The sequence below is a fragment of the Vespula vulgaris genome, chromosome 4 (assembly GCF_905475345.1).
Source record: "Vespula vulgaris chromosome 4, iyVesVulg1.1, whole genome shotgun sequence".
Taxonomy (NCBI): Eukaryota; Metazoa; Arthropoda; class Insecta; order Hymenoptera; family Vespidae; genus Vespula; species Vespula vulgaris.
This window is the reverse complement of record NC_066589.1, coordinates 4,782,680-4,806,863: the sequence shown is the minus strand read 5'-3', so window position 1 is coordinate 4,806,863 and position 24,184 is coordinate 4,782,680. Positions and strand designations below refer to the sequence as shown.

At 33.4% G+C, this 24,184-nt stretch overlaps 5 protein-coding genes across 7 annotated transcripts in view; all 5 read left to right on the top strand.

Moving 5' to 3' along the window:
• The first annotated feature begins 837 nt into the window (after window positions 1-837).
• The window catches only part of LOC127063211 (zinc finger protein 729-like), a 45,931-nt gene continuing 22,584 nt past the window's right edge, over window positions 838-24,184 (top strand). Inside the window, exons 1-4 of the mRNA XM_050992638.1 lie at window positions 838-1,090; window positions 1,982-2,155; window positions 2,559-2,892; window positions 3,009-3,192. Coding sequence (XP_050848595.1) covers window positions 860-1,090; window positions 1,982-2,155; window positions 2,559-2,892; window positions 3,009-3,192 — 923 coding nt within the window. The 5' untranslated portion in view covers window positions 838-859. The remainder of the gene's footprint in view (window positions 1,091-1,981; window positions 2,156-2,558; window positions 2,893-3,008; window positions 3,193-24,184) is intronic.
• Window positions 5,881-17,259, top strand: LOC127063090 (zinc finger protein OZF-like). 3 transcript variants are annotated; one of them, XM_050992400.1, is made up of 3 exons: window positions 15,503-15,616; window positions 15,693-15,758; window positions 15,972-17,259. In XM_050992400.1, the coding sequence occupies exon 3, from the start codon at window positions 16,003-16,005 to the stop codon at window positions 17,041-17,043; it is 1,041 nt and encodes a 346-aa protein (XP_050848357.1). In that variant the 5' UTR covers window positions 15,503-15,616; window positions 15,693-15,758; window positions 15,972-16,002; the 3' UTR covers window positions 17,044-17,259. The 3 variants fall into 3 exon arrangements, with proteins under 3 accessions (XP_050848356.1, XP_050848358.1, XP_050848357.1); XM_050992399.1 differs by lacking the exons at window positions 15,503-15,616; window positions 15,693-15,758 and adding an exon at window positions 5,881-6,514; XM_050992401.1 differs by lacking the exon at window positions 15,693-15,758 and having other exon boundaries at window positions 15,483-15,616.
• LOC127063088 (gastrula zinc finger protein XlCGF26.1-like) lies at window positions 8,241-11,088 on the top strand. Its single transcript, XM_050992392.1, has one exon. The coding sequence runs from the start codon at window positions 8,265-8,267 to the stop codon at window positions 9,480-9,482; it is 1,218 nt and encodes a 405-aa protein (XP_050848349.1). The 5' UTR covers window positions 8,241-8,264; the 3' UTR covers window positions 9,483-11,088.
• LOC127063082 (zinc finger protein OZF-like) lies at window positions 11,167-14,062 on the top strand. The gene is made up of 2 exons (XM_050992386.1): window positions 11,167-11,330; window positions 11,428-14,062. The coding sequence occupies exons 1-2, from the start codon at window positions 11,167-11,169 to the stop codon at window positions 12,587-12,589; spliced, it is 1,326 nt and encodes a 441-aa protein (XP_050848343.1). The 3' UTR covers window positions 12,590-14,062.
• Window positions 19,679-23,986, top strand: LOC127063083 (zinc finger protein 501-like). Its single transcript, XM_050992388.1, has 3 exons — window positions 19,679-19,817; window positions 20,441-23,765; window positions 23,879-23,986. The coding sequence occupies exon 2, from the start codon at window positions 20,481-20,483 to the stop codon at window positions 21,780-21,782; it is 1,302 nt and encodes a 433-aa protein (XP_050848345.1). The 5' UTR covers window positions 19,679-19,817; window positions 20,441-20,480; the 3' UTR covers window positions 21,783-23,765; window positions 23,879-23,986.

Here is a 24,184-nt window from a genome sequence, read left to right as displayed (position 1 = left end):
GTTCGATATATGATCATCGTTTATTACAATTCGTTAAAACAATTCTCTTCGTTTTTATCAGCCAATTATTTTTTTGTATTTTTAAAACGTATAAATTTGTACGCCAATGATGGCAGCGAAGACATAAACGATTTATCACACTCAAGCTTTGACAGAATCGTCGCTGACAGACGCTATTCGATCGTATATCTGCGAATGCATAACCGAGGGTGGGAGTAATAGGGCATGAAAACTTAATATGCAGCGGTAACTCGGACAACCTCTGAAACACCTGTTCGATCGATTGAGTAGAAATGGATACGTGCTAGTTTCTTCGTTTTCTTCCTTTTTGCCTTAGCATTATCGTTGCGACGATATTTCAATATATTTCTCTTTTTTTTTTTTTTTATTTCTACGTATATAAATACGTCACGGTTATTATATATTTTATTATTAATATCATATTTAAGATAAATCGTAAAATAATTTTATTCGATCGATGGAACGTAGCTTAAAAAATCGTTGAAGGAATAAAAAGAGAGATATTATAAAATATTACAGAAAAAAAAGAGAAAGAAATTTAATAATTGACTCGACTGATATTTAACGATTCGAAAAAAGCGCGCAGAATATGTTACGCCAAAGAAGGCATGCTATTGGTCGAAAGTAGGACGAGGGGAAAAAGGAATGGTACGCGTCGTTTTCTATAAGCCTCGTGTGTAAAGGCGGTTGGCTTAAGTAACGAATCACGAAGCAACTGCGATCGATACACGGGACGTTCGGTAGAGTTACGAATGCGAACGAAGAGTACCGAAGCGAGTCGAAGTATTACGGAAAGTACCGAGCGTAAGCGAAACGTAGAAGGGAGGAAACGACGCGTATGCGAACGACGCCGAGGTCTTCTCCGGCTTCGGTTGAAAGAGTGTTCGCGTCTACGGGCGCGGCTTTTGCGTCTCGAGCTGGCGTTTTACACGGGAAAATGTCCTCCCTCGACTATCTCGACTTGTGTCGACTCTGTCTCGTGAAGGACCGTGTCTCCGTGCCGATATTTGAGGGCGAGGGCGATGTAAGGCAAATTTTTCTCAAGATAACCGCCTGCCTACCGGTCAAGGTAAGCCTACTGCGCCATAGTTTGCATTGTACCGTGAACCCTCCCTCCGCAAAGAAATCGCCATCTTGTCGCCTCTTTCGCGGACTTACCGCTTCGACAATTTTATATCAATGTCTTGACTTTTTGAACTCCCGGTATATTTTCTACCGGATGCAAACACATTTCAGACTCGACACGCGCCTCGAATGCCGTTAAGCGAAATTAAGGCGGTCCAACAACGCTGATGCTGTTATGCTGTGGATACGTCCTTTCATTTTCTCTCTCTCTCTCTTTCTCTCTATCTTTATCCAACTTACGCTTGCTTATATATATATATATATATATCTCTCCATCTTTCTTTCGCTCATGACCTCAGAAATTCTTCGATAAATTTTTGCCGCGCTTTTTTTTGTAAACGACTCATAATTTCATTCGTAGTTTCACACGTTTTCATTATGCAATTCGCATTGAAAAAATACTAAATCATTTCTTAATATAATCGTAGAATAATCGTTCCAAGAAATATTTACTTTGGCGTTGAAATGGGGGACATTGATCGTGCAAATGTTTTCGACATTTTGTTGAATCAGATGTATACTCTTTGCTTAGAAAGTATGCTCATTTTTGTGCAAATACGAAATATTTTTCTTTTTCTTCATTTTCAATGTAATGTCTTAATTTCTTTGTAGAAGAGAGATTCGATTTTGATCTAATCACTATATAAACATACTCGAAACACTTGACATGGAAATATTTAACGCGATAAAAATCGATTATTTCTAGCATTTTTGTTCATTTTCATAGTACTTGCGTATTATGAATATATTAGTCGGTTAATTAAAAATCGAAACAAACTATAATTATGTGTTTGAAAGGTTTCGTTGATTCTAATAATTTTTGTTTCATTTACAGGTCGATAGGGAAGACAAGTTACCTAAGAAAATATGTGATGACTGTGTGTATAAAGTAGAATTATTTTATCAATTTTGGAATACATCGGTTAATGCGGAAAAACAATTGTTACAATGGCTAGGAGAAGTTGGATTAGAAGAAAAGCCAGATTATGTTACAAATGTTCTCAATCAAGTAAGTAATTTACATGTCATGATGTTGGGTGTTATATAAATTTTCTAATCTCTATGGTTGGACAAAAAGAAATATAATAGAGAACAAGCATGTTATCGATCGAGTATTACAAGATAGAGTTATTTTTTTGTTTCTTGGATATTCTTTTGTATGTTTCCCTTGACTACTGCTATAAGCAGTGGACAAAATACTTACATTTCCATTTATAAGTGAAAGTTCGCCAAATAATATTTTTTCTTCTTTTGTTGTCCATTTAATGGTTCATTCTATATGGTGTGTTTACAAGAATATAGTACAGTAAATCATTTTTTCTTCTGGATTGTTAATTTTATTTATACCATGATATTTTTTCTATGAAATTAATGATTAAGATATGTTTCCCCCTTTTTTTTTTGTTATATAGAACGTTATGAAATCAGATCCAAGCGGTGGAAACAGATTAGATGGAAGTATGTTGCAGCAAGTAAGTGGGCATCAAAACAACATGGGTATGGGTATGATGGACAACATCAGCTTGAGTATGCCTATGATGATATCCACGACCAATCAACAACAAATAACCTCAGTTCCTATGGACACAAGTGGTAGTTCTGTGCAAGAAATGCCTGGTACAAGTACTCAATCTACGCACGAACAAATCACACAAAGTCAAACAAACACAAGCAATCAACATGAAGAAGAGGAAGAAAGCAGTGAAGAAGAGGAAAACTCAGAAGATGAATGTGATGGGGAAGAAGGTACTTTTCCTTTTTTTTTTCTTTTTTTATTATAATGTTATCTGTTTGTAAGTCCAAATAATATTTTTGTACGAATGTTTTCAATTGTCAAAACGAACATTGTGCTTATATTCAAGGCCTACCTGTTAAAGAAGAAAGTGAAGAAGATCCTAATAATAGCAGAGTCATCGAACCAACAACATTTGTAAATGTTTCATTAGCATGCGATGAAGCTGGCCCATCAGGACTTCAGCAACAGAAGGTTACTGAGATGCCTGAAATGGCAATGCAACAAAGTACAGATGGAGATCCCAAATCTGGGTGAGTTTTTTTATATAATTTAATTATATAAGGGTCAAAGGTGTACAAGTTGTGGCAATCACAAACAATAACGCAAACATTTATATGAGAACCATTCAACTTATTTAATCAAAATTAAATTTATTGAAAGTTTTGTCTTTTATATAATAAAAAGTAAATATTTCAGGTCAAATAACTTAGTGATTTTAAGTGAAAAATAAATTTGTTCAATTTCATATTTCAATTGCAATGTAAGATTAAGAATTATTTATATGCTGTTTATTTATTTATTTTACATTGCTATGTTCATTGAACTGCAATTACGTGCAAAAAATATGTAGTTGAAATAATTGTTTCTATGTTACTTTTTATATGGATTTAGTAACAAAAATTATTTCTTTTATTTATTTTTTTTTATTTTCTTCTTTATTTTCATTTTTTTTGTTTCTTTATATATAAATCATTCAAATTTATTTCATCGATGATTAAGAAAAAATCATGTTAATTAAGAAAAATATACATATATTAAGAGGTGAAGTTCCATAAACACAAGGTAAGTTCTTACACTAACCACAACCGCCTTTGGCTCTGGATATTTAGCAATTTGATCAAGGTTTTATTAACAATAATTACGTAAGAATGATGACATTTAATTTATATATTATAGACAAATACAAGCTATAAAAAGAAAAGATAATTCTATATAAGAAAAAGTATATTGAATAAAAATCTCAAATTGCTAAATACCTTCCCATATTTACATGTTCTCGCATGTGTATAGTGTTCGTTCTAAGGGGAAAGAAAAAATAATATTTGCATTTGAATTGCAAAGTATAATCCACAGATTTACATATATAATTATTTATAATTCTCATTAAAACGATCACTATCCTAGATATTGTATATACGTGTACGATCAATGGACAGAGGGTTCTTTCATATAAATTTATTTTGAGTGCGTTTACAAATTCCACAGATTAATATTCTCGGTATAAGAGATACTGAGTTTTAAGATTGAAAAAAGAAAATTCATGGAGCTCTCTGTCCAGTCGAGAAAGAAGATGTTTACATGTTGTCGATATTAATATACCCACGCTTACGTGAAGGCACAAAATGCCGCACATGACCGTCAAATTGGTCGATTCAAAAAGTCACAAATCGATTGATTATGTATAAGTTTAATCGTTCACGCTCGTTAAGAAAGCTTGGTCGATCGGAGGAATAATTATCGCCAAGTTCTTCCACATTAATACATTATGAATATCGTTCGATTCTATATATTCATATATATATACATGTATATATGTATGTACGTATATGTATTATATATATATACGCGTAGTCACATCGGTAAGTAAGTTAACGCAGTGCGTTAAAGTTATTAATTGGATAAAAAATAATGAAAGTCTATTAGTTGTACTAATAATTACAGTATTGACCGTCATCTGTTAATATCAATGGTATTTGTTTTCAATAAAGAATTCTCAAAGAATTAAAAAATCTCGACAATTCAGAATGAACGTATTACATCGTCCGAAAGTAAGTTAACCATCGTATCACTTCATTCTTTTTTTCTCTCTCTCTCTCTCTCTCTCTCTCTTTTTTTTTTGTATATAAACATTGAAACGTTTATCGTTACACTTATTTTCAAAGACATTGAAACACTAGCGGTATTTTTATTAGCATCTTCTATAGCTTACTATGAAATAATGACTAATGCTTTGAGCATGATAAGAAATGAAAAACGGTTTGCTGATATTTAAACGCGGAAAAGAAGGATATTTATTATTCTCAATCCAAAAAAATATATATATGTTATTAAAGATAAAAGTTATAAAAAGAGAAAAATGTTTCCATTGAATCTCTGCCAAGAACAGTAAAAAAAAAAAAACTTAAAATAATGTCACTTAAAAATAATCGTATTGTTCGCGAAATAAAATATAATTTAGAGATATCAATAGATTTAATAAAGTGGATTATAAGGGGCTTATCGAAACGATCATTTACAAAAGTCAATTGAATTTTGAGAATTTGTTATTTGAAAGAATAAGTCGAAAATTGAAATTTTCAATAATAAAAGACAGCAGTGTTTATGTTTGGAGGAAGAGTGGTGAATGTTTTAAAATTGTGCTATCTAAAAATAGTTATTAATGGAGATGACTCCGTTATGATGCGGGGGTGTTTTAGTATACACAGTATTGGAAACTTGGTCATCATTGACGGCAAATAAAAAATACGTAGAAATGTTGTAAAATAATCTGTTTCCTTTTACACAAAAAATAATTAAGTCTTGCAACAGAATAATCAACTAAACATAAAGGGAAAATAATAATACAATTTTTTAAAGACAATAACATAAATATTGCTCCCATAAATTTGTACTTAAATTCCAGAAAATAAAACAAATTTTATTAATTCTTTACGGAATAATATTAATTTAATCATGATTACAAAATGAATTCATAGTACATCATCTATGAGATGTAAAAAATTAAATATAAGTTACTTTAAAATATCAGAAAAAATAGGGTATGTTAACTTGCTTTTTGACGTTATCATTATAGTCATTTCTTTTTTTTTTTTTTTTTTTTTTTTCATATGAAAATTTATACTACTTTTGTATATCCATTTGTTCATTATATTACTCTATAAGAACTATATATCTTATTTATATAAGAAAGAAGTATAAGAATTAAATCATTAAATATATTATTCTACTCATTTCTTTAATTTTTGCACAATTTTGTTGTTAACTTACTTACCAACGTGACTGTGTATACAAATATATATATGTATATATAATGTGTGTGTGTGTGTATATACATACATACATGTACATATATATATATATATATATATATATATATATATATATCGTCATTCTCGTGCTTTCGAATGCCTCCGCTTTTACAATTATAGTCAAAGATCACATTGATTCGTTTATTGCGCTCGATATTTTAAATGCGATCACTTGATACGACGACGACTCTTCAAATACACATGGAGACACGTCAATTTATATATATATATTCGTCTCCTAATGCACGATATATATTATACGTTTTCGATAAATACTATTTTATTGAGTACGAAGAGGTTAAATATGATAGTGCATCATAATCTGCAAAACCGAAAAAAAAAGAGAAAAAAAAAATTACGAAAAAATATCAAACGTATCCCTTGACACATACACACATTTTAACCGACGAGAATTCCGGAGGAAGTCACACGTGACACTAGAATCGCTAGAGAAATGCAGGAAGAGACGAGAAGAGGAGACAGCTAGTGTGTACGTCGCTCTAACAAAAAACTAGGATTCTACGTGGAGAAATTCTTATTTCAGGCGAGTATCTCTTCAATCTATGTTGTTAATCTACGAGACAATTAATATTTATTAGTTTGTAACTATTTCTTTTTTTTTTTCTACTTTTTTTTCTTTTTTTTTCTCTCCTCTTTTTTATGTATGTTATTATATACTCAACATGTAATCACATACATATATTCGTTTTACATAATTTCTATTTATATCTCGAAGACGGTGATCGATTGTGACGTCACTTTTTTGACGTTAGATCTTTATTTTGTTCATCGTCTTGACGTGGGGATATTAATTAACTCGTGAATTTTACTCGATTGCAACGTTCAATACGAGTGTACTCGTCTATTTAAATTTTGCTCGTTTCTTTAAAGAACAAAGGAAAAAGAAAACGAGCATTTCCATTAATTTTATTTACGTTGAAATTTCGAATTACGTTAACCTCGTACACACGTGGCTTGCATTTTGCGCCAAACGTTAATCTATATAAGATATTTATATTTCGCGCGTTACTGCGCTTCGCGCCACTTTTTATTTGGCAGCGATAGTAGCGCACAAGTTTCAACATATTTCCGCTTTCCGAGGTTAACGAGGAGCGTGTTTTGCGATAACGATTTCGTTTGTAATTTTTTACGAACTTAACGTTGTCTCCGTCGATTTGTCCTGTATATTTGTTTATTTATTTATTTATTTATTTATTTATTATTTTTTTTTTTTTTCTTAACACTTCCCCCTCAACAAAAATGTGAGCGCATTTGACTGTTATATTATTCTGTAAACCGTCGTCGAAGCGTTAAGACGTACCTTTTGTACGTTTTAGTGTTCAGTCGCGAGGTTACAGTGAAAAGAAGTGTATAAATAAGAAAAATTAGTGAAGCTGTCCATTTTGAGAATTACCAGTCGAAGATCACCCAAGAAATGGCATACCAAAGGTGAGGCTTTGTTCTTTTTTAAATAAATAATTTTATATTTGACATATTTTTCATATATCTATCTCTTTCAAGGATTGAAGAAGACCAGAGGGCATTTTTTTAAAATTTCGCTTTTAGTATCGGGTCATGCTGCAAAGTTTTTGTACTACTTTGTGTTGTTGTTTTTTCTTTTTCTTTTTTCTTTTCTTTTCTTTTCTTTTTTATTTATTTTTTTCTTTTTCTCTCTATTTACTTCTCATCCTTTTCTCTACATGTACACTATCTTCTTCCCCTCGCAGTTTCCCGTACAGAATAAAACAATTCGAGCTAATCATAAGTTAACCTCGGGTCGATAAAGTAGACAGTGACTTTTCCAACTTCGCACATGTGCTCTCGTTTTCCATGTGTTTTATAGATATATATATATATTTTTTCAAATAATTCAGCAACACCTACGCACTTTGCACGATGATCACTTTGCAGAAATGATACACTTACACGGATACACATACACGCGGATTACACAGAAAAACACGTATTCAAGCAGCTAATCTCTTCTCTACCTCTTTTTTTTTTTTTTACCTTTCTCTTTCTATTTCTATTTCTCTCTATCTATTTATCTATCTATCTATCTACCTATCTCTATCTTTGGCTCACTGTCTGTTGCAAAATCAAAGCAAGCAAAAGAACACGAAGAATCAAATGTGAAACAAAAGGCACACCGTGTGCGTGTTAAACGAAGGTTATTTCTCTTTGCCGCAATATCTTTGGCTTTTGTCGATTTCAGGGATGGAGTAGGAGGTGGAGGAGGAGGAGGAGGAGGAGGAGGTGGAGGTGGTGGCGAAACCTTTGGAGGATTATCGGGGATGCTACGTCAGATACTCTCACCGTCGCCTTCACCCGAGACGGGAGAGGCCGGTATGACGGCGATCGGTTGTAATTTTCTCCAGGCAAATTCGATCTTTTCGAATCAATCGTCGATGATGCCATCGACGTTATCCTCAGCGACATTGCAAACGATACCATCTCATCTCTCGATGATCTATCCGGATCAAGGTGGTCTTCTGATGGATCAGTCGCAGCTCGTCCTCCCGGAGTCCCATCCCTGTCCTACCTGTGGCCTTGAGTTTCGTAGCGCTCTGAAGTTAAATTATCACGTAAAAACGAGTCACCCAAGGCCGCCGGAGTACGAGCAGCAAAACGTCGAAATTACGGCGAGATACTCGTGCTCCGTTTGCCCGAGGAGTTTCTTCGTTCTTGCGCACCTAAGAATGCACGAGACGACGCACGAGATCGCACCACATTCCTCCTCGGTGTTAGGTGCATCCTCGTCGAACGTGCCTACCTCTCGTGGTGCAAATTCTGCTACCGGATTGATGTCCGGCATGTCCGTCGTCGTACCAGCTGGTGCTGCTACTACAGGCAACGTAGAGAAAACTTTTGGCTGTGACCGTTGTCCAGCAAGTTTTCGATACCGTACACTATTGGAACGTCATAGAAGGATGCACGAACTCGGACAGGAGAAACCTTACTCTTGTCCAAGATGTCTCATGCGTTTCGAGACGCGTAATCTTTACAATCATCATGCTAAAACTCACAAGCCTAGCATCGATATCAACGACAGACTCGCAGCAGACAGCAATGCGGTCTCTCTAACAGATCCTACCCTTACGGTTACCGGGACTAACCCTTCTGTTGTCGGTTGTCCTCCATCTACAACAGTTGTCGCTGCTAATGCCAACAAATCGTTGACAACGGCCTCTTATCCTTGCGACTCCTGTTCGAAACAATTTGCCACCATTGAATCCCTCACCAGTCACAAGGCCGTACACAGATCCAGACCATTGGTTTGCGATGTTTGCGGCAAGGGTTTCACTCATCGCAAGTATTACGTCGTTCATCAACGCATTCACACCGGCGAGAGGCCTTATTTATGCGCCATGTGTGGTAAATCATTTACTCAAGCGTCCACCCTCACGGTTCATCGTCGATATCATACTGGAGAACGACCTTATACTTGTACGCTTTGTGGGAAGGGATTCGTTACGAGAACTATCATGCTCAATCATATGAAGAAACATTGAAAAGGATATTCTGTCTAAAGAGTTGTTTCTCGTGATTGCTTATGATGCAGCTAACGCGTTGAGGATTTTTTTGTTATATATATACATATAATTTCTATAATGTATATGTATATATTCCATATATATATATATATATATATATATATATATATATATATATGTATGTATGTATATGTATATGTATATATATGGAAAGATAAGGAAGTTCAAGGTAAGAAAAATTGATGAAGAGATTAACTTTAAAATTATATTTCATTTGAACGTTTCTTTTATATTAATTGCATATTCGAAGTACCTGGGATTATTGTTTTTTATATAACAATCTTAACTTTATAAGAGAAAGTTATATGGACTGTAACAGGTTGTAATAGTTGTAATGCAAAATCGTAAAAGAATGAGATAATTATTTAATATTTAGATTGTAGTGTGAATATGATCTCTGTGATATCGATTGAGATGCCTCTATCATATTATTATACAATCGAATGTGAAATTTTTATCGTTAAAATTGAGAGGCATATATTGAAATATATGTTTAGATAAAAATCAACAAAAAAAAAGGAATAACAAAACAGGAATATTAATGAAGAATACAGAGTAATATACGTTTAGGTAATTATCTCGCTCGAGTTTGTTAGTTACTCGCGAGAATGGTATTTCGTACCTGTGTAGGATATATTGAAATTTCATTTGTAGTTTAACGTGCCTAAGACATGTGCCTAATTTTTCTTATTAATCTTAAAACATCATGTGCATTAAAAGTAAGAAATATATTGAAAGGAACACGCGTTTTATGTACGCAACTTATGAGATTAGACGAATGGGAGATTTATAGAGTTTTAAATGCAATTTAACTTCAAAGTGCAATATATACATAAAAATATATATATATAAATATAAATATATATATATACACACACACGAATTTAAGACGTTTTTAGGTTTAAACCGCATAGTATCATGATAGTCGAACAAAAAATAAACTATCGACAAATTTAGGTGCTTTTCATGACTGCAAGCGGTACAAATCTTATCGCTATAATACACTAAGTGGTTACAAAACGTAAGTATAAAAATGTTTATACATTTGTACCTAATTAATTAATATTTAGCGACTGCAGGAAAAAAATGATATAATTACATATATATATATATACACACACACACACATAATCTGTGGTGAATTATCGTTAAAAACATTTTTCATCACCAATCGATGTATCTTTTATGTCGGATTAAAGTTATCGTAAATGTTATATCGTAAATATACACGAATATGTATTATTTATTTAATTTAAGTTCGTAACATAAACAGTTATGAATCATAAATTTTAATAAAAATAAAAAAGAAAGTATTCTACTGTTGCAAAGCGCGTCGGTAAAGTCACTTGCGATTATCGACCAACGGTAATAACTCGTATCTAGGATATCTACTATATCAAAGAAATGAAAGTAATTTTCATTTTATTTCTTCGATCATCGTGTGTTATATATGGTTTTATATATTATTTAATAATATTAACAAATATTTTTCAGTTTCGTGGTAATAGATGGCTAAACAGATCTAAACTACTCTTTACGATGAATAAATAAATATACAAGATAACGATAAGAGATACAATTTCTTTTCCTCGATTTGTAAATAAGTACTTTTCCATATCCTAATGACGTACACAAGTTTTAAATGCGGGAAGAGAGACACAGGTATGCACAGAGAGAAAGGAGAATCACGTTGATTAAACACAAACAAACCAAAAATGATATAAATTATCAAAGCTTTTCATTGTCCAATGATGAAAACGATTTCGTGTATTCGGCAACCATCCTTGTAAATATCCTGCTTAAGACGTAAGACTCCCTTTAAAGAAGAAAAGTCAAAAGTACGAAAGATTGATGGAGAACGAGAGCATTGATTGATTCCTATTTGTGTCTCTCTTCTTTCCAGATATTTTGAGTCAAAGATCACGATACATCATCAGGCTCAGGAACAACAGCAATGCGGTATCAACGAAACAAAAAACGTCTTTAGCCCTGAAAGCAGCAACCCGTTGATCAATGATCCATTGGACGTAGCGAAGATGGAAAATGCTGAAGTAATGATGACCGAGGAAACAATACTTCGATGCACCTTCTGCGGCGACGTATTCGTGGACGAGCACGCTTTAGTTTTACATCTACAAAGTCACGAACAGGTACCGGACGAATCGTTCGTTTGCGAGCACTGTGGTTGCAATTATCCAACGTCATTGGCTCTGATAGAACATCAGGAGGAACACGCGATACCGGAAAAGAATTATAGTTGCGAATCTTGCGATTACGTCACTTTACATCGACCCAGTCTCGTTATTCATCAAAAACGTCATGGCACTCAGTTAAGGTATCAATGCGAGATTTGTGGCCTTGGTTTCACGACACGTAATAGTTATCAAGATCATCAGCTTTTGCATTCTCGCGAAAAACCGTTCCAATGTGAAATTTGTAACGCCACATTTCGCTATCGTCAGGGTCTTAGATTACACGCTAAACTACATCAACCTGATTACGTTCCACCTCAGAAGAAACATCATTGCGAATTGTGTAACAAGCGTTTCTCTAGGAAACAAGTATTATTGGTGCATATGAAGACTCATGGTAACGTAGGACCGTCCAATGAATACGTCTGTCCTATCTGTGGTAAAGCTGTCTCTAGTAAAACTTATTTGACGGTACACTTGCGTAAACATACCGGTGAGAAACCACACGTTTGTGATCTTTGTGGAAAAGGTTTTATATCGCAGAACTATTTGAGTGTTCATCGACGCACGCATACAGGCGAACGACCTCACAAGTGTACACACTGCGAGAAAAGATTCACGCAACGTACCACTTTGGTCGTACACTTGCGTGGACATACCGGAGATAGACCGTATCCTTGCACTTATTGTCACAAATCTTTTGCCTCGAAGACCATGTTGAATTCCCATTTGAAGACTCACGCTAAACAAAATGCACGGCAACAACAGGAACAGCAACGAAGGGAATTGCAACAGCAACAGTATCAACAACAACTTCAACAACACGAGCAACAGCAAGTTCTGGATACTGTAACGATTTTGTTGCCGAGTTAAAAGAACGCTAAACGTTTGGCTCGAAATGTTGTCTCGTAAAAATGATTAGATAGAATTTCATTGTCTAAGCTTTCTCTTATTTTAACGTTATTTTTCTTTGAATCGTTACATGTTGAAAACGTAAATTTATTCGTCGGATTTTCACTGTAGGGACCACTTGAAAGTATAGTATTTGATACTGATACTAAATAAGTTTAAAACGTAATGTTATGTATTTATATTTATTGTATTTTATTTTAAATTATTTAAAAAAAAAAAAAAAAAAAAAAGCAGCAACAATTTTTACGTGCTATGAGAATCTTTAAGAAAAAAGATAAGTAGTAATCTATGTGATGATTATCATGAAGTCTATCCAAGTTATTGCCTTTTGTTTTATTGAAGATTATTTATTGTATTTCTTATTCCGATTAAGAAAATAATTTTGACTTGATGTTAACTTGGCCTATTCCAAGTGTTGAGCCGTCCATATTGTCTTTAACTTTTAATTATACAGTATTTACCTTTAATACTCAATTTTGCTTCTAGTTATCATATTAGATTTAGAATCATGTGTACTCGTATTTCGTTCCTACTTCCATAGCTATTAATCAATTACTTCGAAGCCACTTTTTCTATTCGATCATCAATAGGAATGTTTGTCGAATAAATTTTTCTTTTGAAAAATGAAAAATTATAGTGCCTTACGATCGAGAATATTTATATTTCTAACGTCGTACGTTTTAAAATGCACGGATAGATTTAAATTAATAATAATATTTATTTTTATTTGGCTGATAAGTTCAATCGATTGAAATTCGTTAATAATTATTAATAATAATAATAATGGAAATAATATTCATTACTTGAGAGCTATTTAAACATTTATTCTAATCTCAAATTACGCAAAATTTCGAAGTGGCGAAAAAAGAAAAACTAGTAGAAAAATTTTTTTCCACAAATAGAAATATATATTTATTCATATATATTTTGTTATACTATATGACCTGCTTTTATGTAAAGAAGATCATAAATAAAGTTACATCCGTATTCTTTTCTATTAAATAATTATATACCAAAGAGAGAAAGTTCCTTATCAATTAAGATTTGATAATATTTTCGACGATTGAAAGTAACATGTTGTTTACAACATTTACAACAATTACAACGATCAAACGAATCCATATTATTATAGTCTCTCGAAGAAATGGAAATACTCTGAGAAGGATTTAAGATTCATCGTCGACCGAAGACTATTCAAACACGTCGAAGTAAGTAATAATACAAATTGGATATTAAGGATAATATACACTGGCCGATATAATAATTTATCGAACTGAATAATTATCTCGTTTGAAATATACAAGAATTTTCATTTTCTCGTTTTTACAGGCGGCATCCATCTGGTGATATTTTAAGGGAGGGGGGAGAGAGAGAGAGAGAGAGAAATAATAAAATAAATAAAAGTAACATTTAAGGCATCGTTAAGTCAAGTCAATAACTATTCGTAATCACTCTCAATTAATTTTCTCGTCTTTACAGGTATACAAGTATTGCAACGACAGTACGAACGAGATCCTCACGTCAACAAGACGCGAAAAATGATAAATCTTCGATCGTTGTACAACAAGGGAACACTACTCGCTTTAATTTCACGTACCAATGTGAATCCTGTAACGAGGAATTCAAGACGGAAGCAAATTTGTTGATGCACCGTACTGAAAGATCGATACTTAGAACACGAGAAGCTTTGCGTATGGCTGAAAAAAAATACGAGTGTGACAGTTGTGGTGAAAAGTTTGTCAAAAAATTGTTATTGATCAAGCATCGGCGTACACATTGCAAGGATATCGTCGAACGAAAGAAACAAAAAAATCGAGAAAAGATAACGAAATTAAAATCGAAGCAACGACTGATAACTGAACCGAGTTCTGGACCGATCGAATGTAACATATGTCATAAGGTATTCAAGAAAAAAAAGTATTTGAACGTCCACAAGACTCTTCATGGTGCACCACACATCTGTCACGTTTGTGGGGCCAAGCTTACGTCCGAGTATTACCTAAAAATTCACATTAGACGTCACAACAAGGAGTTCACCGAGTTCTGTAAGATCTGTAACAAAGGATTTTATCTGAAAGCGACCTTGAAGACTCACATGAGCGTACACACCGACGACAAGCCGTGCACTTGTGAAATCTGTAACAAATCCTTCGGCAATCGAGTTTACTTAAGGAGTCATATGAAAATTCATAGTCAACCTGGTACCAGGAAGAAGTACAAGTGTGATATTTGTGGGTTCGAGACTTTCTATAGTTATTGTTATAAGGAACATCTTTGGACGCACACAGGCGAGAGTCAAGTTGCTTGTGAAGTTTGTGGGAAATTGATAAGAAGACAATACATGAAGACCCACATCAGAATACACACGGGCGAAAAGCCTGAGATTTGTGAGTTTTGTGGGAAAGCGTTTAGTTCGAGAAAGTATTTGATCAAGCATCGACGTACTCACACCGGTGAGAGACCGTACAAATGTAAAATTTGCGAGAAGAGATTCACACAACGTGGCACTTTAAGTGCACATCTTCGCAGACACGACGGCACCAAGTGATTAATAATCGATCTTATTATCAAGACAGACAATGGGAGATCTTACAATATTTAAACAAAAGATATTTCATTTATATACGTTTAATTATATTTCGAAGTAAAGTGGACAAGTTTTCATCGTGTATTTGTAGAAATACATGGACTTAATTAACGACATCGACCAACTATCATACTTAAACTATAAATACTCAGATTATAAGCAAACTAATTTTTCTATGGTCTATTCAGAAAAAAAAAGAAGGAGTTTCATCTTTTATCTTTGTAAATCCTATTCGATAGACCTTGTAAATAATTTAATAATATTGATAGCAGTTCTCGAATAAATTATAAACGTTATTTATAATCCATAAATGGTTTCGTATTAATATTTCATTTTAACGATATGCCACTAAAGTAAAGGACAAAGTGCAAAGAAACAGATTCTGATAACGTTTTCAAAAGGTTGGTGTATATATCTTGTTTTGTTATTTTTTTTTTTTCTTTTTTCTTTTTATTTTTTAATTTTAATCCTTAACAGAAGATACGTATCAACTCTTGAAAAAAATTTCAGCTTTAAGTACAAGCTTTCCAATCATCAAGAAAGGTGGTGTATTTATTACGTTAAAACACATGTCAAAAAGAAACGTCTATTGTCACTAGATGCCTGCTTTGAGAATCTAAATCGTTATCGGAAGAAAAAGACAGAGAAAACGAACGACAGGGAGAAAAAGAAATTTTGAACAAGAACATGTCGACTTTTCCCCTCTTTATTTTTTTTTTATTCTCCACATGTGTTGACGTATATTATCTATTGCAGGTGCAACAGGAGAAAACACGGTGGATGTACAATGGAACTATCTAAACGTGAAAACGATGAGTTGGAGAATATTGAAAACGAAGAAATTATGATGAACGATCCTTTACGATATTCAACGAAAACAAGAAAAATATATTGCAAATCGGAGATACAAAGAAACGAAAGGGATACACGTTATCATAGTAAGTGTCCATCGAACAGGAAATATTCGACGATTTATCAATGTGACATTTGTGGTAAGAAATTCCGAAAGAAGTTTCAACTTCACAAGCACAAATACGAGCACGAGAATAAATCCGAAGAAAGTATGGAGTACGATAATCGTTGCGAAGAATGTGATAGGGTATTTCTTAACGAGAAGAAGTTACATAAACATATGATCAAGGCTCATCAACAGGAGAAACCATATCAGTGTGCTCTCTGTGGTAAATGTTTCAAAACCGAAGAATTTTTGAAGACACATTTGAAGCAACACAACAAACGTTTTACTTGTGATATATGCGGAGTCTCCAAAGTATCCGGATACGATTTGCGTTTGCACAAAAAGAAGCACAATCAGGAATACGTGACTCACTGTGAGATTTGTGGTAAAGGATTTTACACGAATCAAACGTTGGAGAGACATTTGTTAACTCATACCGGTGAGAAACCATTCATTTGTAAGATTTGTAATACTCCTTATGCTAGTGCAGCTTATTTGAATATGCACATCAAGTCTCATGGTCAACGGGAGAAACACAAGTGTAATATCTGCAATTTTGAAAGTTATTGGAAGGCTGCTTTGAAGGTACATTTGAAGATCCACAGTGGTGAGAATCAAATAACATGTGAAATATGTGGAAAATCGGTGTCGAGTAAAACCTATTTGCAAATTCACATGCGAATACATTCCGGTGAAAAGCCACACGTTTGCGAAGTATGCGGAAAAGCATTTAGCGTTAGGAAATATCTCGTTGTACATTTAAGAACGCACACAGGAGAAAAACCTTACGAATGTAAAGTCTGTCAGAAGAGATTTACTCAACAAGGGTCGTTAAATTCGCACATGAAGTCGCACAGTGAAAGCAAGTAATAAAACCAAAGAAACAATATCGAATTAGTAGTATGTATTTTCAAATAAGAGATTCTGCTCTACTCATGAATTTTGTGCAAATTGTTAATGTAAAATGTTGTAAAACATCGTTAGCACGACGAACGGTTTCTCTTACCGTCCATATTATATCCTTTATACTCGACTTATTGCAACTAATCAAATTTGTGTATTAAAAGACACTCTTTGTTATTCTCATTTTATCTTTTTAACAAAATTTCATTTATCAGTTCAATTATCTCTGAACAAAATAACATTTTATGAAAGTAAACTTTAGATAGAGAATGAGGTTTCTCATTATATTGTTAATTATATTGTGCCATATTAAGGAAGTACATTCATTTCTATTGTTATGTTGACAAGATTGGTTTCTTTACTACCAATATAAACAAACTTTTTTTTTATAAAGTATTCAATTAAATCATTAGATTAATGTAAATAATTAGGATCGTAATATAAAATTCGAATCATACTTGAATCAATGAAATACAATCGCTTTGTAAAGTGCTATATATATATATATATATATATATATATATATATATCGTTTTGTACGTACATACGTTATGCATCTAACGTAGATATAAGTCACAAATTTTGTAAAACAATTTGTGTTCTTTAAATATTCATTTTTCTCGTCCCACTTCTTTTTTTTTATATTCTCTTAATTATTATATAATTTCATAACGGCCTTCTATTGAAACGATCTTTTACTATACAATATTTTAGAAATACTCGTTCGATGCATATTGCTTTTTTTATTCGAATGCATTATATTAGAAAATATGATTATGATATTAGATAAATTATCCTTATGGTGCTTTTTTCTACAAGTAGAAAGAATCTAATTACATAGATTAATCTATTTAATGATATGTTTTGTAATCAATAGAAGTTACGAGCGAATTATCAAAAAAAAAAATATATGTATATACATATCTATATGTTTTTTTTTTTTCGATTTCGAAACCTGTAATCTCATTATTTCGATCCCAATAAATATTGCTCGTTGTAATCAGGTAAGTTCTTGTCGTAGATATTTCAATTCGATAAAACTTTTTGTAATAAAGTAATAATTATATTTTCAGATTTAGACTATCTAATGTCTATCTAAAAGGAAGTTAACTCGTGAAGCTCGATACAACATCGAAATAAAAGTTCGAAATCCTAAAAGTAAAACGAGTATCGACTGATGTAACTGCTAAAAAAAACTGTACATTTAATCTAAATAAAAGGTCTTGCATTGTAACTTTTGATCAAGTTAGTAGTTGAAAGAAAACTATTGTGTCAAAATGGTGACATCAGCGAATCCGATAAAGTCAAAAAAGAAGAAGAAAGAAGATATATACATACATATATAAATATATACATATATATATATATATATATATATATATATATATATTAAAACGTAAGAAAAAAACAGTTGTGTTCCCTAATCATATCCTTAAAAATTGTATATGTCCTTAACGATCGTCCCAATGTTGTGTTTGATCATCCAGAACTATAAACGATCAAGAGAAAAAGAAAAAAAAAGATACTATTATCATTAATCGACTGACCCAGGCAACTTTTATTTTCATTCCAGATGTGAAAACTTATTGGGAAAAGACGAAGATGTTGAAGAAACAACCAAAGATACGTTGCCAATAAAGTCCTTCATAAAGAAAGAAATGACGATAGAAGAAAACGATTGGATGATAAATAAGAATACATCGATGAAAAAGATAAAGGAAGATTTAAAAGTGATAGAAGAAGAAAAAGAAGAAATAAGGAAGGAAAATGTCGAAGATCGTACGGTTGCTTCGTTGGAAGAATCAGAGAAACGTTATTATCAATGCAACATATGTACTAAACGTTTCAAATTGAAGAATCTTTTCGAAGGACATTTAGTTGCGCACAGTGATGCGAGGCCTTATCAGTGCGATATTTGTGGTAAATCCTTTAAGAGAACTAACACCTTAGCTGTACATAAAAGAATACATACGCGTGAAAGGAATTACGTTTGTGACGTTTGTGGTCGAGCTTTCGTTCAGGCCTCGCAATTGGCGACTCATCAGAGACGACATTTCGAGAAGTATACCAGATACTGTGAAATATGTAACAAAGGTTTCTTTACGAATGCCGAGTTACATGGTCATATGAACGTGAGGCATGGTGCCAAGGAACACGTGTGCCATTCCTGTGGGAAATCGTTTCCCAATAATCACACTTTGGTACGACATACGAAGGTACACGATCCTAATTTCAAACCGGTTAAACATCAGTGTGAATTTTGTGGCAAGATATTCGCTTATAAGAACTCTTTGGTCGTACACGTTAAATCACATACCGGAGAGAACAAATACGATTGTCATCTTTGTGGTAAATCAGTTTCATCGAAAGGTTCACTTCAGGACCATCTTCGACTTCACGGTGGCGAGAAATCACTCGTTTGCGATGTCTGTGGCAAAGCTTTTCACAAAAGGACTACTCTCGTCGTTCACAAGAGAACTCATACCGGGGAGAGGCCATACTCTTGTGACACTTGTGGCAAATCTTTCACTCAACATTCCACCTTGGTCATTCACAAGAGATATCATACTGGACAAAGACCCTATCAGTGTAATCTCTGCAACAAATCTTTTGTCTCCAGGGCACTCTTGAACGCTCACAATAAGATACACGTGGTCAACGTTATGATCGTTCAACCAACGTAAACGACCTAATCGTTTTCACTAAGTGATACCGAAAAATTGTGAAACTTCGTCGAAAAGGTGATCAATCCGGATCTTCTTCTATATCTATGGATCTCGAGCGATTTTTTTTTCTTTTTTCTAAACAGCGTCTCGCATTATATAATACAATGTCATTTCTTTGATTAGGAACGTAACATTGTTCGATTGATTATGTAAGAAGAAGATCACGAGTATTCATTTTTGTAATATTCGCAAGCGCTTTTCGAGTTAGAGGGAATAAATGTTTTACGATACGAGGTGTTGTTAAAAGAAAAGAAAAGAAAAAAAAACGTTGTAGATTGAAAGAATTCATTGTAAACGATTCAACGAACTTTGTAACGTGATATGACTTGGTTCCTACATTTTCTAAGAAACATTGTGGATTTCGATCGATATCCACCATCACGACTTTTGTAACATTGTGACCGTAGAATAAACCCACAGCGTTAAAGCCTAGTATGGATCTATAATCTCAGTTGAAATAGATCGTTTCATATTGCTTGTATCGAATTGTGTCGAATAATGTCGTTCGAATGGCACGATTTCTTGCGATTTGTCAGATGCCACAGTCGCTAAGAGAGAAACAAAAAAAAACACACATCATCAGATAGCGGAAAGAGATATGAGATACTGATGTGGCCATTTGAATTTTCACATTTCAGGTATCACAACCGGCTACCCTTTTCCGAAGACTATTACCCGATGGTAATGTTCGCGAAACTCGACCTGGTAAAGAAGGACGCGGAGCCCGAGAGGAGATCAACCATAACGAAGTGTCCGGAAGAAGGTGCGAGCGAAGAAGGAGGAAATAATTTAACGATCGGTGCCATTGATGATGGAGAACGAAAGGTGATAAAACAGGAGGTAGAGGCTGACGACGAAGAGGAGGATCTTTCTTTGACGTATAACTGCAAATTATGCGGCGTTTTCTTCGCAAGTCAAACTCTTCTGGAGAATCACGAGATCGAGCACAAGGGTAAGCGTAAAAATACTTGCGCTCAGTGCGGCCGAGTATTTCGGACTTATGTGAATCTACGAAAACACATGAAGAAGCACAACGGTCGTAAGGGGACGCGTAAATCGAGTGGGACCTCGATGGTTAGCAGATCTACGTCTTTGAAGAAGGTCAAGAAAGAAAAACCAGAATTGGAGTTACTTTGTAAGACCTGTAACAAGGTTTTCCGGCACAAGAGCAATTACCAAAAACACTTGTTACGACATACCGTGGGTGATCTCACTTGCAAACACTGCCCGAAAAAGTTCCGTCTCTTTCGTGACCTCACTAGGCACGAGAAGACTCACTTCTATCCGAGTTACATGTGCAAGCAATGCGACTACGAGACTACGGTGTTAGCTGCTCTTAGCATTCACATGTTACGGCATACGGACAAGGCCGATCTACCGTTTAAGTGTAACGAGTGCGACAAACATTTCCGCAAGGCTATCGATTTGCAGGAACACTACAATATTCATTCCGGTGATAAGCCGTTTGTCTGTCAAGTCTGTGGAACGGCTTTCTATCTGAGAAGACAACTCTCGGCACATTGTCGTCGAATGCATCCAGAAATGAAGGCCAACAAGGTTACAAGCACCGCTTGTGACATATGTGGTCGTGTTCTTGCCACTAAAAGGTCATTGTTTCGTCACAAGGAAAGCCACAACCCGACAAAACTCTATCTCTGCGATTACTGTGGCAAAAGTCTCAGCAGTGCTGAACATTTGAAGAAACATCGGCGTATTCATACCGGCGAAAAACCCTATGTATGTGACATCTGTGGGAAAGGATTTACCGATTCAGAGAATCTCAGGATGCACAGGCGCGTTCACACCGGTGAGAAACCATACAAATGCGATCAGTGTCCTAAAGCATTCTCACAAAGATCGACTCTAACTATACATAGACGTGGGCACACTGGAGAGAGACCTTATGTCTGTCAGATCTGTCATCGTGGTTTCTCCTGTCAAGGTAATCTCACAGCACACCAGAAGTCTACTTGCGTTTAAAAAAAAAATTATACTCGATCAATAATGACTTCAGTTTTTTTTTTGGTTTTGTTCTTTTTTTTTTATGATCGATCGAATTCGATTTTTGGTGTCTCTGTTTTTATCTGACGGCTATGTATGTGTGTACGTTTGCGTATATATGCAGTTGAGTATATGTATGCGTATATGTGTTCGTTAAACGAAGTTTAACTTACTTATCGATCAAATGAATTTTCTCCAGATAATTTCGTAGTTTCGTTATCGATTTGTATATTAATTCGTACCTGTATTCATTTTTCTTCGAGTTTTTTCGCTTTTTTAATGTACGTTTCGAATCTTCGCCGTTATTTTTTACTTTGTAAGACTGTGTTCCATGGCTTCCTTAATGCGTAACGCTCTATTACTCTCTTTTTGTATATTCGTCACAAATTTAATAATTATCCGTTTTTTTTTTCCTTTTTTGTTTTTGTTTTCTTTATTATTCTTTGTAGAAAGTATTCATATGTTATAAGTTCATATGTTTCTGAAAAATGATCGAAAAGAATTTGTAAATTATTTGATTATATTAATTATTATTATATTAATTATTATTATTATTAATATAGCTTAAAATAAAATAAGAATTACACACACACACACATATATATAAGTATGTATGTATGTATGTATGTATACCGAAGCAAGCGAGTATAACTTATCACCATATCGATTTTTACTCGCGCCAGAGAAAATGCTTTCATTATAAAATTAATCGATCTTCTTGAGTCTTCCTGAAGAGTGTGATCCATCGATCATTGTATATATCAGAGATCGAAGAAAATTCAAATGCAAAAGAGAAAGTGTAACGAGTGAATGAAAGAAAAAAAGGAAGGAATAATACGCATTTTAATCTGGGACGACAAGGAATTGTGTTAATTAAACTGTTTTGTGTTGAATTAGAATCCCTTTAAAATTAGCTAAGAATAAAGGAAAATATCTCAATATGCCTTCAATCACACAACGAAGAGATAAATACGGTGCGTTTGATTATATTCAAAGAAGAACAATGAAGAAATAAATTCGTACGAATCAATTGTATCATCTTGCACATCGTACTTGATTTTAATTGTGTATTAATGAAAATTCTTTTTTTCTTCTGTTTTTTGTTTTTTTTTTAACTTAGGATATATACGAGGTAAATAAAAAAATTCTCGTTCGTGATAGTAATCAGTTGAATGTGTGTTAAGAGCGAAGTGTGTATGCTTTTAGAATAGTTGATAACTCGAAGCAGTCACGAGATTTTATACCATTATATACATTTGCATAATGTATGATAAAGTGTGTGGATAAAGAATGGCACTAAGATATTGTATAAGTGAGTGAAAGTAATCGTAAATTGATATGCTTGAATGTATATAAAAAAAAAGTTTAGGTTTTATCGTTAGTTAGTTACGATAATAATGATTATGATTACGATGATGATGATGATGATGATGATGATGATGATGATGATGGTGATGATGATGATGATGATGATGATGATGATGATGATGATGATGATGATGATGATGATGATGATAATGATAATGATGATGTAAGGTATGTGACAGTTAATCGAGATAAATAATAATGCAAAGATAAATAAGTTCTTTTGTCGCGCCTAAGTAAAAAAAGAAAAGAAGAAAAAACCATGAATTCGTTTGCGTTGTACTTAATATTGTTTTACCAAAAAAGAAAAAAAGAAAACTGTGACGTTCCAAAATTCGAAATATTTTGTATGATCAGCAAGTGATCGAGAAAAATTTTCAGAAAGATCCATCGTTGTCTGGTCAATTAGAGATTTTTTAATTTTTTCATTAGCTTTGTATAAAGTAAGTTATGTAAAGTATGCATATATATATATATATATTGAGAGAAAGAGAAGAAAAGAGATTGTTAAATAAATTATGAAAATCTTCTCAGACCAAATCCAGAAGGCTTATTAAAAAGAACGTTGACAAATCCTAGGAATAATTCCTTATAAGAGTAAGCTTCTAAACGTTCCTATGTATTGTTACGATTGTATTTCTTTTTTTTTCTTTTTTTTTATTTATTTTTTTTTAACTTTTTTTATTTACTAAATTGATTGGATGTTTCAGATAATCGATATTTATTGAGGACTATTGAGAAGAGATATGGAGAGAAGTATGTAATCACATAATGTTAATGTAGAGAAAATAAGAAATAAAATTGAGTACTGAAAGGAATGACAATATTTTCCATTACTCGTGAAATTTGTCAGAAAGAAAATAGACGAAGAAGAAAAAAAAAAGAATAAAAATGAAATTCCTAATAGTGCAGTATAAAAGTATACTTGGTTCCATTAATTAAATTATAAATTAGTAAAAAATTATTAAAGGTAATTGAAACATGATTGGATGAAAATATAGATGGACGATTCAATT

Coding starts and splice junctions, on each gene's coding strand:
- LOC127063088 (XM_050992392.1), top strand. CDS start 8,265: ATGCTACGTCAGATACTCTCACCGTCGCCTTCACCCGAGACGGGAGAG.
- LOC127063083 (XM_050992388.1), top strand. CDS start 20,481: ATGGTAATGTTCGCGAAACTCGACCTGGTAAAGAAGGACGCGGAGCCC.
- LOC127063090 (XM_050992399.1), top strand. CDS start 16,003: ATGGAACTATCTAAACGTGAAAACGATGAGTTGGAGAATATTGAAAAC.
- LOC127063082 (XM_050992386.1), top strand. CDS start 11,167: ATGCGGGAAGAGAGACACAGGTATGCACAGAGAGAAAGGAGAATCACG. Junction 11,331..11,427: donor GTAAATATCCTGCTTAAGAC/GTAAGACTCCCT, acceptor TCTTCTTTCCAG/ATATTTTGAGTCAAAGATCA.